This window comes from Rhamphochromis longiceps, linkage group LG7 (genome assembly GCF_057381845.1).
Source record: "Rhamphochromis longiceps isolate RC_006_pf linkage group LG7, R_longiceps_female_GT1.1, whole genome shotgun sequence".
Taxonomy (NCBI): Eukaryota; Metazoa; Chordata; class Actinopteri; order Cichliformes; family Cichlidae; genus Rhamphochromis; species Rhamphochromis longiceps.
The window spans coordinates 52,446,190-52,459,711 of NC_140563.1; the positions used below are offsets into that span (position 1 = coordinate 52,446,190).

The 13,522-nt window shown below is 41.9% G+C and overlaps 2 protein-coding genes across 2 annotated transcripts in view; one reads left to right on the forward strand and one right to left on the reverse strand.

The window, feature by feature from the left end:
• LOC146666312 (uncharacterized) overlaps positions 1-13,522 on the forward strand; it is a 477,181-nt gene that overhangs the window by 72,957 nt on the left and 390,702 nt on the right. The window lies entirely within an intron of this gene.
• LOC146666314 (carboxyl-terminal PDZ ligand of neuronal nitric oxide synthase protein) overlaps positions 1,322-13,522 on the reverse strand; it is a 57,267-nt gene continuing 45,066 nt past the window's right edge. The window contains exon 11 of the mRNA XM_085414257.1: positions 1,322-3,679. Within this exon, the coding sequence (XP_085270383.1) occupies positions 3,118-3,679 (562 nt within the window). The 3' untranslated portion in view covers positions 1,322-3,117. The remainder of the gene's footprint in view (positions 3,680-13,522) is intronic.

Sequence of the window (13,522 nt, forward strand, 5' to 3'; positions counted from 1 at the left end):
CCCGAGAAAAACTGATGGTATCCAGCAAGGACTTTGATATTACAAATTTGCATTTAAAGAGAGATGACACTATCACACCCTCTATCTTCTCTGTTTACTTTTCTGAGCCTTCTGCCCTGTAAATACTAAATGCAGCTGAACATTTAAACATTAGATTAATTAAAATGCGCTGAATTGCTATCTTCACAACCCTGTTGTGTTGATGTCAGAATTAAACTGTTGGGCTTCCTCATTCTCGGATGATTTCTTTAAAAAAAAGGTAACAAGATCTGATTTGTTTCTTTATCTTGGTTTCTACTGGCAGCTGTTAAAAGCAGCAGGCTTTGCATAATGAGTCGGTCCCTGTGCCTGTGATCACCAGCATCTCTCACACACACACACACACACACACACACACACAGCTTTTATCACTGACCGGCTCGCTCCTGTCCGTACACAGACTAATGACTTTTCAGCAGCATTAATGGGCATATAAAGGACGAGGGACATCTACTTTAAACGGCTATGTAAAGCCGAGGAGCTGGGGCTTTGGCGTGAGGCTGCCTTCCAGCTTCTATGGGCTACGTTAGATTGATCGCAGATCAGATGCAGTCTTGTATTGAATGGGCTTACTGAACAGGATGGAAACCACCTCTCTGGAGAGAAATAGGAGAGAGAGGAGGGACAAGCTGCACAAGCATCCTGCATTATTGATTATCCAGCAGGGGAATTCCATGTTGAAGGTGAGAATGAAGGCACGCAGGGACACTACACAGCTAATTTCTTATCTCCAGACTGTAGCAGAGGTGGTGTTTGCAGTCCTTAGATTAGAGAGGTGCGCAGGGAAATAACAGCATTGCCTTCTTTGCTACAGCTGCATTACACTGAGGCCCTGAAGGCTAATAAGCCTGTCAGTCAGATGTTTGCACCCTGAAGTGACAGGGCACACTGTAGAAGCGAAGTTTGCAGACTCGTGGACTAGAGAGAAGAAAAAGCTCACCTTCAAAAGGACACCTTGGGAGCACAACGCCTTGGAGGAAGGGACAGGAAGTGTCGTCAAGCCTTGAAAATGTTAAGTGTGTGGTAAAGAATTTGAGAGGCATGAATTCCTAATGTCAAATGGGACTGTAATGAGATATAATGAATGCATAGCCAAACAGGCCAGAAGAGCGGACGATCTGTCTGTTCTGCTTTCCATTCAAAGCGAGGAGACGAAACCAACAGCACAGTCTTTATTGGAATCCAGCCGTGAGCTGCTACAGTAGTTCCTCAGAGCCGCACCTGTGCGCTGATATCTTACACCGCTGCGTTACTATTTGCAGTGTAATCTTCTCAATGTAGCTTCAGCTCTGGCTGTGGTTCAAATGATGTTGACTGTACAGCGGTTACAGGAAATTACACTGAATGAAAAGGCGTGTGAACAAACATCGGCAGCAGATTAAAATATGTGCAACGACAGGAAATGTAAGCAGTACAGTAAGCACAGGTTTTCTTTGAACCCCCTCCTTCCATAGCACTCTTCTCCCTAGGTGTCCTGTGTGCAGAAGGTAACAGGAAGTAAGGGTCTAAGACTTTAGTTCATTTCAAGTGATCCACAAATAACCAGAAACAAATTTTTCTTCAGCTGTTTCTCTTTATTATTTTTTCATCTACATGTTATTGCTGTTAAGCTCCCTGCCACGTGTAATGTTGGGAAAAGCCTGATTTCTGTGTTTTGCCTGTACACCTGCAACTTTACACTCCCCCCCTGTGACCTTGTGTGCTTTACCCCTCATCTCCATTTATATTCACTTCTACTCGCAGAAGGTGGCACTTTATTCAACACCATTAACAAGGCAACAGAAACCTTATAAACGTGAAGTTAAACAGCTACTGCTTTTCATCGTCCGTCGTTCCGATTATTATCTCTAGCATTTTCTTCAACATTTTATGATTTCATTTATAAAATGTCAGACATTTAAAGTAACTCAGTTTATTGAATTTTTCAATCTGGTTTGATCTATGGTGGAACATTTTGGCATTTTCATTTCAACTTCATACAATTATTTCTTTTATAACTAAACTGTTGGGATGAGAGTGAAGTTTGATTCACTTTAAACTACTCGAGGTCCTTTTCTCTCGATTGAATGCCAACAATGTTCCCACCGTTTAGGTTAATTCACCCTGAAAACGAAAGCAGATTTGTTGGGTATTCAAGATTTGACAAAGATAGAAGCAAAGAAGAGAAAATCCATCTGCCAAGCTGTCTTTCTCCAAGGTCCTCTCTGATTCCCCAATTATCTTCCCATTCAGTATCTTGTAACAGACTCCCCACTCAGACGGGCGCAATCCATTACTTTCACGGTCATTAGCTTCATGTCGAGTTTCTCAAAAAGAAAATGCTTTTAATTCAAAAATCCCCTTTGGTTTTAAAGGATTGCATCCAAAACAAATCAATTGAATACACGGAATACCTGCAGACATTCCACTCATTTTCCCAGCAGTGCTTTAAGGCCCACGAAATGCAAGTAAGAAAAAAAACATTCTAAAACCCACTAACCTCTGAGAGTACAAAAACATAATGCACAGCGCTACACAGCTGTGCGCAGACCGCAACACATCATTTTCCATTTTTACTGACTTTCTTGTTCTTTTCTTTCCGCCCACCATTACCCGTCGGGTGCTCCTGCAGAAATCGAGGCTTCTCCCAACATCAAAATCACAAGCACTTGCATGGTCATCGTGTATCTTTAGTTTGTACCACAGTGAACCATCATACAAAATAATCTTTTAACGTCGACTACTAGCAAAAATAAAACGTGTTCCCTCGTTGGCTTTGAATTCTACGCTAAATTGACTTTAACGGTGCAAGAGGTGCTACATGTATTCTGCTAAACATTCTAGTCACTAAAAAGTAAATTAGCTCATTATTTTATTAAAAAAATACTAAATCTGTCCACAGGCTAATCAACTGTACAATAGAGTACTTTCCAGGAACTGGTATCAGCTACTGTGTGCCTGTACTGTGTCACAAGTGGGTGGAACGATTAAAGGCCCTGAAATAGAGCCCAGTGCAAACATAGGAGGGTCTGATAGTAAATATTAGATTAAAAGCTGATTGCAGAAGATGATGGAAGTTTTCCAGGAGATCAATAGCTCCTAGCTCCGCTGAGGGACGTTAGGGTCCTCCTGGCTGCTCTCCAGCAGCTCATCCTCAGAAAAGCTGATGTGAAGGCAGGTATCATTCATCGGGGAGAAGGGCAGCGGGTGGCCACAAGTGTCCGACTGTGAAGTGAGGGTGGGGGCTTCAGTGGGATACGACTCAGCGGCTGAGAGAACGGTTTCCCCCCTCTCCTCCACGGGACTGTTACAGCCACTGGAGGCTGTTAAAAATGTCCCACGGTCCCCGAACAGGTCGTCGTCGTCACGCAGGGGCGACAGCAGGGACTTGGTTTCGGAGCGCACGCCCGAGTCCTCGCTGGTGGAGCAGGAGCTGCTCTCGCCGTTGCTCAGGGAGTGGAAGTCACCGGATGACAGCGAGCTGGGGGTGATGTCAGGGAACGAGATACTGCTGCTACGGCTGGGGGCTGCGTCGTTAGAGGTGACCTCTGCGGGCGTAGGCGCAGCTGCGACCTCTGACCCTGGAGACAATGTCCTGCTAGCTCTCTTGCGGTTTACGGAAGGTGGAGGAGGGTCGAGTTTGGGGATTATCTGCCTGCACCTGTCGGTGAGAAAACAGAGGCACCGGTTAGTGAAGCCTTCAACCGGCTAACATGTTGAGAAACAGTAGATTCATGAGCACATTTTCTGTTTGTTTTTTTTGGGTTTTTTTTTTGCTTATTTATATTCAGCATAATTTTCTACATTATTAGTAGAAGAATGCACCTTGAGCCAGTTTTGCTCCATCAGTCACATTATACTCCATTAACCTGAGTGCACTGTGGTGTAAGCTGCTACTACACGACACAGTGACTCTGTCTCTGGCTCCCTGTTGTTCCGGCTGTCTAGGAACTTATCTACGTCCCACAGCTTCTCTGCGGGGGAAACGGAGGGACGGGCGAAGAAAAAGAGCCAAAGACTGCGGGAGGGGAAGCGTAAAGAAGCAAGGAAAAAGCTGCAGGCTTTCCCCCAACCAGAAATAGCTACATTGCTCACTCTGATTTTACCACCATAACATCATGACAAGCACCAGTGCTCACAACCACACTCAATTATAGGCATTCTCTTGGAAAATGATTCCTGACAAACATCCGATAACAAGCCTCACTTCCTCCCCGACTCCTCCCATTTACATTATAACTGTGGCTGCTAACTTCGTTCCCCCGAGAAATCTGGTCCGTGGGTGAATCCTGGGCTGAGTAATGAACTTATGTGACCTAATGATGTATTTGCCGTCTCCACACGAGGATGATGATGACAGCTACAGTAATGATGGGGAAAACATCTCCTGAGATAATTATCCGCCATTTCCTACACTAACAAATGGAGCAGCACAACGTAGCACAGGAAGGTAAAAGTCAACCTGAACTCCACTGACTCCAAAGGCACAGGGGGGTATCATTAGTAAGCCAGTGTAGCTGTGGGGATTGCAATGCAGATGAAGAAAAATGTAGCAATGAAAGGGCCGGCATTCAAAGGTTGTGGTTCCCTGAGAATGGAGCCGACTGCTTTAGGATCCCTCGACTTTTCCTCAAAGGACAGCATGTGGTAACTTTTTTATTTTCAGTTAAATGTATTGGAAACTGTTTTTATTGACTGACACAAAATGTGGCACCTGCATCAACGGTGGCCACAGGCTGAGTTTTAATGAGGTTAGCAGGTTAACATTTGTGGTTTTCCATGAAACGATGTTAAGAAATTTTTGGTGGAGACATTCATGTTTATACTCAAAGTAGCACACATAGTGAGCCCTAAAGGCAAATGAATCCACTTGATTCTTACTCATATTTAGCTTCTTTTTGGGCTGGTAGGTTCACTGTTCACGCACAATCTGCTCATTTAACGGTTTGACTCTGCAGCAGGTTTAAATGGTGTTATTTTTAAAGTGCTGCCAAGTTGTGGCTTGGATTCCAGCTGGATTGAGCATCAGGCTATTTTCTTTTCCTCTACTTTCTGTCACTATTTTGATTTAGCACTACTCTGGAAGACCAGGACATACAACTGGGATTGGGGTTGTCAACAGAACAGATACTGCTGATATCTTTCAATACCAAAATTCTGAAAATGTGACAGTACTTTTGTGTTTTTGCCTTAAGTACTCTAGCAGGCCTTTGTACTGAAGCTGTGAATCTTCTAGAACTGAACGAGATGAAATATGCCAGGAAGTGTTTTAGTTTATCCTCACTTGCTAAAGAAATAAAACAGGAACACACACAAGCACAGGATAAACTACACTTGGAAGATTGTGACTAGTACAGCTGCTGTAATTGCTTTGCCACGCTCATTAATAAGAAGGCTGGTATGGAAGTACTTAGTATTCGAGGTAGATGACCAACGAATTCGTCAACCAATTCGCCAAAGGCAAAATGTAAAAATGCTGTCATGTCATTGCAAGGGACGAGGAAATAGTTCCAATACTTTAGCGAACCACTTAAAACAACTGACATTCAACAGCATCCAAAGTTAAGTCAGCTATAGTGCTGATTGTAGGGCTGCCACAAACGATTATTTTGATAGTCGACTAGTCACCGATTATTTTTGCGATTAGTCGACTAATCAGATCATCATCCATTGAACGTAAAAGTACAGCTTATTGCACCAGCAGCATCTGCTCTTATATAACTATCATTAGCTTACAGCTTTAAGTGTTTAAGGTCTGTGCTAACTAAAAATAAAGACAAGATGATAGTTAATTGAATTCTAATTAAATGTGCAGATTGTTTCGGTGGAGTTTAATAAACTCAGCCGATTTACTCAGGAACAAATAAAATACTGAAAAAAGCCAAACAATAACATTTTTAAGTTATCTAAGTGACTTGTATATGTTTAACCTGAGTAGGGCGGTGGGTTTGAAAACGATCTGCCGGGAGTCCGGTGCTCTCATGGCCCCCGGCTAGCTATCGAGCTAGTGGGTAACAGACGCCTCCGAAAACGTCGGAGCGCTTTTGAAAATATGTGGTGTCTTGATAAACTGAGCAGATATTTGAGGTTTACACAGCTACATTCTCGCCTGAAAATATGTTAAACGTTTATTTTGTGACCCAGAAAGAATAATAAGAGTAATATTAAAACTAACTAGCTGCCGCCATTGTTGACAACTGCGCTGGGCCGCGCTATGAATTCTGGGACACAGTTTCTTCTTCTTCGGGGTTTAACGGCAGCTGGCATCCTTGTACATGCAGTGCTGCCATCTTCTGTTTCAGTCCGTTATTACACTCTTAAATCCTGCTATTATTCCTGCTTTTGGGATCTTACAAAGCTTCAAATGACGCGTCGACTATTAAATCAGTCGTCGACGATTTTGATAGTCGACGTAATCGTGACTAGTCGACTAATCGTGGCAGCCCTAGCTGATTGGCTAAATTAAAGTAAATTATTGCTTCAATAAATGCTTAAACTAATGTTAATGTATATAACATTACAACTTCTAATATTAACATTTTAAATAAATACTCTGCCAACACCATGTCTGTATTTTAAAGTTACAGTGTGTAAAATCTCACCACTAGACGTCAGTAGATTTCTTTACCCTTCCCAATTCAAGAGCACAATCCTAGCTATGGTGGCCACCGTTTATTTGTATTGAGTGTCAGTCTGCTAACCCTTTCTGCTGTGAGCGAAACTTTGACATTTAGCAAATAAGCTCTCATACATTATGAGAATGTAATCAAGTTGTTTATCAGAGCGAAAGCGTGATTTGTAACATACATGAGCCTAACATTAGCTGGCATGACGTTAGCTTATAACCAGCTGTTGTTGCTGGATAAAACATGTATTATCCTTCACATCTTGAGTCTGAAGAGCTAATTTAAATTTTATTATTATGTAACATAACAGCTTTCATTCTATATTATGTAGAGCTACAGAGTGTTAGTGATTAAACAGTAGATACTTTAGCAAGAAAATACTGAAAATAGGTCACTGAACTTTAAAAATCCAATGCTCAGTTAGTCCCGTTAGGTGTACAGAATACAAGATGAGCTAAGGACTGGGGTCAGACTTTTGACTGTGAAATGGCCCACAGTAGCCCACAGTGATCAAGTCGTCCAGTGCTCATTATCCTATAAAGTCAAGTGATTATTATGAGAGTACCTGCAATGACAGTACAAACACAGTTCAAAAGAGAACATGAGTGCTTACTTCTGGTGTATCATTTGATCAGCAATTAGATTCAGTTGATTTCACTGTGGATTTATCTTTTTTTCACAATGCAGCTGGAAAACTACTACTTCCACTACTTCTAAATTGAGGCAGGGCACAAAGACAAGCGCAGTCACAATTCCCGGCTGATCCCAAGCTAACCAGCAGCAAATGACTCCTCAGCAATCTTCTACGCATCCAACTGGAATCTCATATAGGGTGTGATATTAAAACTAGTTTAGTTGTTGTGCACCTGCCAGCTGCTTTGGATTCCACCCCAGCTCCTCCCTTAGTGCTGTGTGTGACTTAATTGTCATATTGGTCAGTGACTGCCACTCGGATCTGTGCTGCAGGTCTTGCTGCTGCTATGGGAGGAATGCTCCCGGTTGGCCTTTCCACGTTTCATAAATGCTGATTAATATAAATTAACTCTGATGTAAATACAGTTCTGTTTTGACTGTAGTGGTCCTGACTGAACTTGATTAATTACAAGATTTCTGATGGTTTCTTTAATAGCTGCTTGTCACACATGCAGCAGAACAGTACGTGAGACCTCTGGTGCTTTATGGCGGTGGATGGTCTTCTCAGATTCTCTCGGTAAATCAAAACATGCATGTGACAAAAACACACACTCACACTCTAAAATATCTCACAGAGCCGACTCTAACAGATCGAGTCTAAGACAGGTACATAAAGATGTGCCGCTCCTCCAGCCCTGCTCTGACAGTTTTACAGCTCAGGCCAAACCTCCACAGATAAAATAATACCACGTCTTGACAAGAACGTTTCCTCTCTTCTGGCAAAACCGGGAGAGACAAAACAATCCAACAAAAGGTGGAAAACAGAGACAAAAGTGCTGAGCATAAAACATTTGTGACTCATTGATTACCTCAATGCTAATGCGGCTTCTAAATTTGCAGAAGCACATTTGAATGTAAATAGAGGTTACGCAGTCATTAGCAGAGAAATCACTGGCGAGACCTACGCACGAGCCAGCGAACACCCACACTGTTCATCCACTGCATGCACAGCCTCATGCTTGTGCCACAGACACATGCTCCACATGCTGGTTACCATGAGTAATACTCACATAGAGGGAGGAGAAGGGGCAGAGAAGAGGAGGAAGAGAGGAAGGGGGCTTAGGCAGTGGCAGAGAGCTCCCCGGGCTCCCAGGGAGAAGCAGGTTGGTGCGGTAAACGATGAGAGGGATGGGGATGGGGACAGGGCGATGAAAGGCATGAGCTGGGGGGGTTTAAGGCAGTGGCTGATGATATCTCGTTAGGAAATGAGGGATGGTTAGAGGAAGAAGAGGATGAGCAGGAGCGGGTCCTCACACCTGTACCAAAGAGAGGCCACAATTAGACGACAGAGAGTCGGGGAGCTATGCATGTGGAAGGAATAACAGCTAAAAGGTTTTGGATTTGAACATTTCCATCATTGGTACCCTCCGTGGTAATATCTAATACCACACAGTAGCAGACAGGAATGGAGATATTCGGTCGAGCAGCTGGGTGTGGAAGTATTTTCCCCCATTCTAAACTCAGCTTCAACAAGTCAATAATAACTTCGGTGTTACATAAGGTGGAAACATGCACTTCCCTGACTAGACCAAAGGTTTTTCCATCAGTCTGACTTGGTGCGTGGCGCTGAATACAGCTGCAAATGCCAGCAAGAGGTGAAAATCAGAGAGATAGCGCATTCAAAATGCTTTGTGGAAAATATGCATTTTACAAAAGTCACCTTTAGCTGACCTGAAATCCAAAGGTAGCATTGCAAAGTACTGCATGACCTCAATTCCAAAAAACCTGGAGTGCTGTGTAAAATGTAAATAAATACACAAAGCAAAGCTCTGCAAATCTCACAAACCCATATTTTACTTGCAATATAATGTGGAAAACATAACCAATGTTTAAAATGAGAAAATGTACCAATTTAAACAAAAAATAGGGTCATTCTGACGTTGATAGTAGCAACACATCTTTTAAAAAAAGCTGTGAAGTAGGGAAGGGGCCATGTTCACCATGGTTTAACAATACTCGATAAACATCTGGGAACTGAAAAGACCAGGTGCTGGACTTTTGGGAGAGGGATGTTGTCCCATTTTATTTGTGATATATGAATCTAACTGCTTAACAGTCCTGGGTCTTCTTTGTCATCATTTTTATTTCATAATGGACCAAATGTTTTAAATTAGTAAAAAGTCTGGACAGCAGGCAGGGCAGCACCTGGACTTTTCAACTACAAAGCTGTGCTGTTTAATAGCTGCAGTAAGCGGTTTAGGATTGTCTATCTAAAATATGAAATGCCTTCCTTGCAAAACCTGTTTGCACCTTTCAGCACTCATGATGCTTTTGAGATGTGCAAACTGCAAATTATGCAGACAATAATGCACCCCCAATACAATCAGAGATGCAATTTCTATTCTTTACTCCAGAGAATGCAGTGTCCACGTTTTCCAAAAATAATTTCAGTTTATCCAACCGCAGAACAATTTTACAGTTTAATTTAGTCTATTTGAAATGAGCGTTGGTTCAGAGAAGACAGCAGAATTTCTGAGCAGTGTTCACATATGGGCACTTTGTTGAATGTTAGAGCTTTAACCTCTATTTGTGGATGGCAAAATGAACTGTGTTTACAGACAAATACTTTTGGAAGTGTTCTTGAGCCCACGCAGTGACTTTACAGACAGAATCACGCCTGTTTTTAATGCCTTGCTTCCTGAAGGCCAGAAGATATGGAAATCTAGTATTGATTTTTATCCTTCTTTCTTACGCACAGAGATTTCTCCAGATTTTCTTAGTGTTTTGACAATGCTATGTACTACTGATGATGCTTTTCTCAAATTCTTCACAATTTTACATTATTCTGAACTTTTCCACAATTTGTAGCACCAGGTTTTTGCAGACCAGTGAAACCACTGCCTGTAAAAACCATGTTACTGACCTGTTAACCTAGTTATTCCCCCCAACAGCTGTTTCTTTGTAGTGCTACTTACTTTTCTAGCCTTTTTGGCTTTTGTCAAATTCAAAAAGCTCTAATACCATTTTACAGAATTTTGTTCGTTTATTTACATTTTCACAGCAATTCTAACATTTTTGGAATTTGGAATTTACTTAAAACTGAAAGGATTACTGTCATTCACTGTGCTGGTTATTCTGGCACTATAAGTTACTGCATTTTTTTCATGTATTGTAATCTGTAAAAACTGGACAGAACACAAAACCTTGAGGCCTGTCAATTGCCTTAGAACAGCAATGCAAGTCAACTACTTTAGGCATGCATAAATAATGTCAATAATTACCTCGCTTGAAAATAATTTGTGGTTAAATTAAAAACTTGCAGAGAAAACAAAAGCTGCTGGTGTAGCTACAGTAAAATATCTCCAAGCTGCTGTCGCTTTGCTGCTAGCTTTCTACATGCTACGTTAGCGATCCTGCTAGCAGCTAATGATGCATGGTTTGAACTGAAATGTGCCAGCTCTGACATCCAATCCAATCCAGTTTTTCGAGTCAGGACTGAACTGAGCTCACGACTGGACTCCATTAGATTGGATTGGTGCATTGCTACTTGGTGGTGTAACAGAGTCATAAATAACATTGTTATAATTACACAAAATGTGTTCTAAACCCCCAAACTTCTCCTTTTATACCTGACTTTTAGGACCTCCAAGCCTGTAGTTGTGTTCATTATCAGTTAGAGCCCCTCCTCATTCTTTTCTTCTTCTTTGGTGCAATACTATAAATACAGTGTACCCCTTTTGCCTCTCCCCTTTTTCTACAATTCCCCTGTGGGAGAGGTGGGTGTCATTTCTTTCCAGCACCTTAAAGCACACATAATTCATATTTAACCACCCTGATGTTTATGATTGCGATTTTAATTTAGTTATTGTCATTATTGAGCCTGTTTTTGTAAAGATGTTATAAGTGTGTAGTATGTGTGTGTCATAAATGTGTTTTAGGCGCCATAAATGATAGCATGAATATGTATTCCTTGCTAGCTTGGGAGCTGTGGTGGGTTGAGCTAATCCTCTTCCCCACTGTCTGTATTTGGTCGTAGGAGCTGGAGTGGGCAAATTATTTACTTGGAGGTCTTTCTTTCTTTTACCTTTTTTATCAGGTATGTCAGATTTCATGTTGTTTTTGTTTTATCTTATGTCAAATATGTTACGTGTAAATGCATATTTTATGTTTAATGTAAAAATAAATGCCAGCCCCTTTTTCTACAATTCCCCTGTGGGAGAGGAGCTGGAGTGGGCAAATTATTTACTTGGAGGTCTTTCTTTCTTTTACCTTTTTTATCAGACACAACGCAGAATCACACCGGTTACAGTGGCACATGATAAATCTGCAAAGTAGTGATTAATTTTCCTTCCATAACTCAAAAATATCACAAAAACAAAATATCTTCTTAATAAAAAACTTTCCACAGACAAGTCTATTACTTAAGAAATGGTTAGTAGATGGAGTACCAGTGCCTTTTCCCTGAATTATTTTACTACCAAAGATATGTGACAGCCTTTTCACTGTCTGTTCTTGAACTAATAAATCTCACATGAAAATAAACGAACAGAGCGGAGAGAGGAGCAAAGGCTTTTTAAAACATTTATTTACAACCTAAGTACACATGACTAATTTTTTAACCATTAAATAAAAAGGAACAAAGCAGTCAATCACGAAGAGAAAGAAGAAAAGAAGTAGGACGTGTAAACTCAAAGGGGACGCTGGGCCTTTGTAAAAGCATCTTGTTTTTCTACAGAAACTAACACTTAACCCCAGTCGAGGGTGTTGGTTAGATGTCCGTGTGGGACGTTTAAGTTTGTAGATGGACGAACGTGAAAGTCTGCAAAACTTCAAAATTCCACTAATTTTTCTGAAAAGCAGAAACCTGCCAATTTGAGTGCCTGTCAAAGCTCATTCTTACAAACTTTCCAGCTTTGCAGACATCACATTCAGCCCAATCTGAGTCCGAAGGCACGAATGAATCTTGCTGAAAAACTGTCAAAAAACATTACAGTAACTGTTTGTGAAAAACAGCATGCAAATTCAGCGGACAGTATGGGTTCTGCCCAAATGCCTAAAACCATTATCCAGTACGCTCCCATCACATTTGTGCAATCAAATTATCAGCCGGCGAGGTCTGATAGTGCAGCTCGGAAACAGAGACCATGATGTGATGAAGCAGCAAAATGAAGAAAAGATGGAGGAGAAAGGAATATCATGAGATAGGTCAGGAAATGTGATTATGCAACATGCAGTCCTGTCGGAGAGAGTGGAAGAGAATGCCAGTGTATACAGTGCAGTGTATGCCACGGGAAAGTATGACTCACTTGTGAATATAAGCTGGCTACTATATGTTTCTGTCTGAGCTCTGTGTGGGCAGGCTGCAGCTTTTAGCAGCATTGTGGCTCAAGGGATGTCAATCTTTGGTCTGTCTACCACTTTGGTCCAGGTAGAGATATCTCACTAACGTATGGATTGACTCAACATTTTGTACAAACGTCCGTGCACTCAGGAGTCTCCGCTCACTTTAGTCATCCTCTTACTCAGCTCAAAGTTGTGGCAACAAAGTGTATTTTAAGCCTACTATAACATCCTGTTTTGATCCCACTCGTGTTGTGTAAAGGTTGACTCACTACACGGCTGGCTATACACCGAACGCTATAAGCGGCAACATAAAGCACCGGGGACAGCTGGCGAGCTGAAGAACACACATATGAATTTGTAGGATAATGCGTGGTGATTTTGCATTAACAGTGCCAATAGATTCTGTCACTCTGCTTGACCAGTGCTAGATATGGGAGCAAGGGAGGGCGGGGAGGGGGGTAAAGAAGAGATGGGAGGGAGAAGATGGCACTGGAGGACCTGTCTAGTCATTCGCAGAACATAAAATTGGGCCACTCAGGCTGTAAACATTGATCCGCTGGGGAAATCCAGAAAACAAAAGCAAATGGAAGCAATAAAATTTGCTATGCAGCGGGTGGGGGAGGGCAGACACAGGAGGCGTCTCACTGCGTCAAAGGTAATGCAAAGGAGTTTGGCAAACGGGTGGGGTGGGGGGGACACAATAACACAAGGGAGATGAAGTTTCCATTTTTCCACTGCCGCCCCCACCTCCCCTCTATTTTTCCTATGCTGTAGCAAATTTACAAGATCTGGCTGGGCTACATAAGCTTCATCACATCACCTAATCTAAACAGCAAAAAAGGTCAAAACTGTTTGTTGTGTATTTCTTCTGCTCAGCAGTAACCCTGACTTTCATCCCTTTT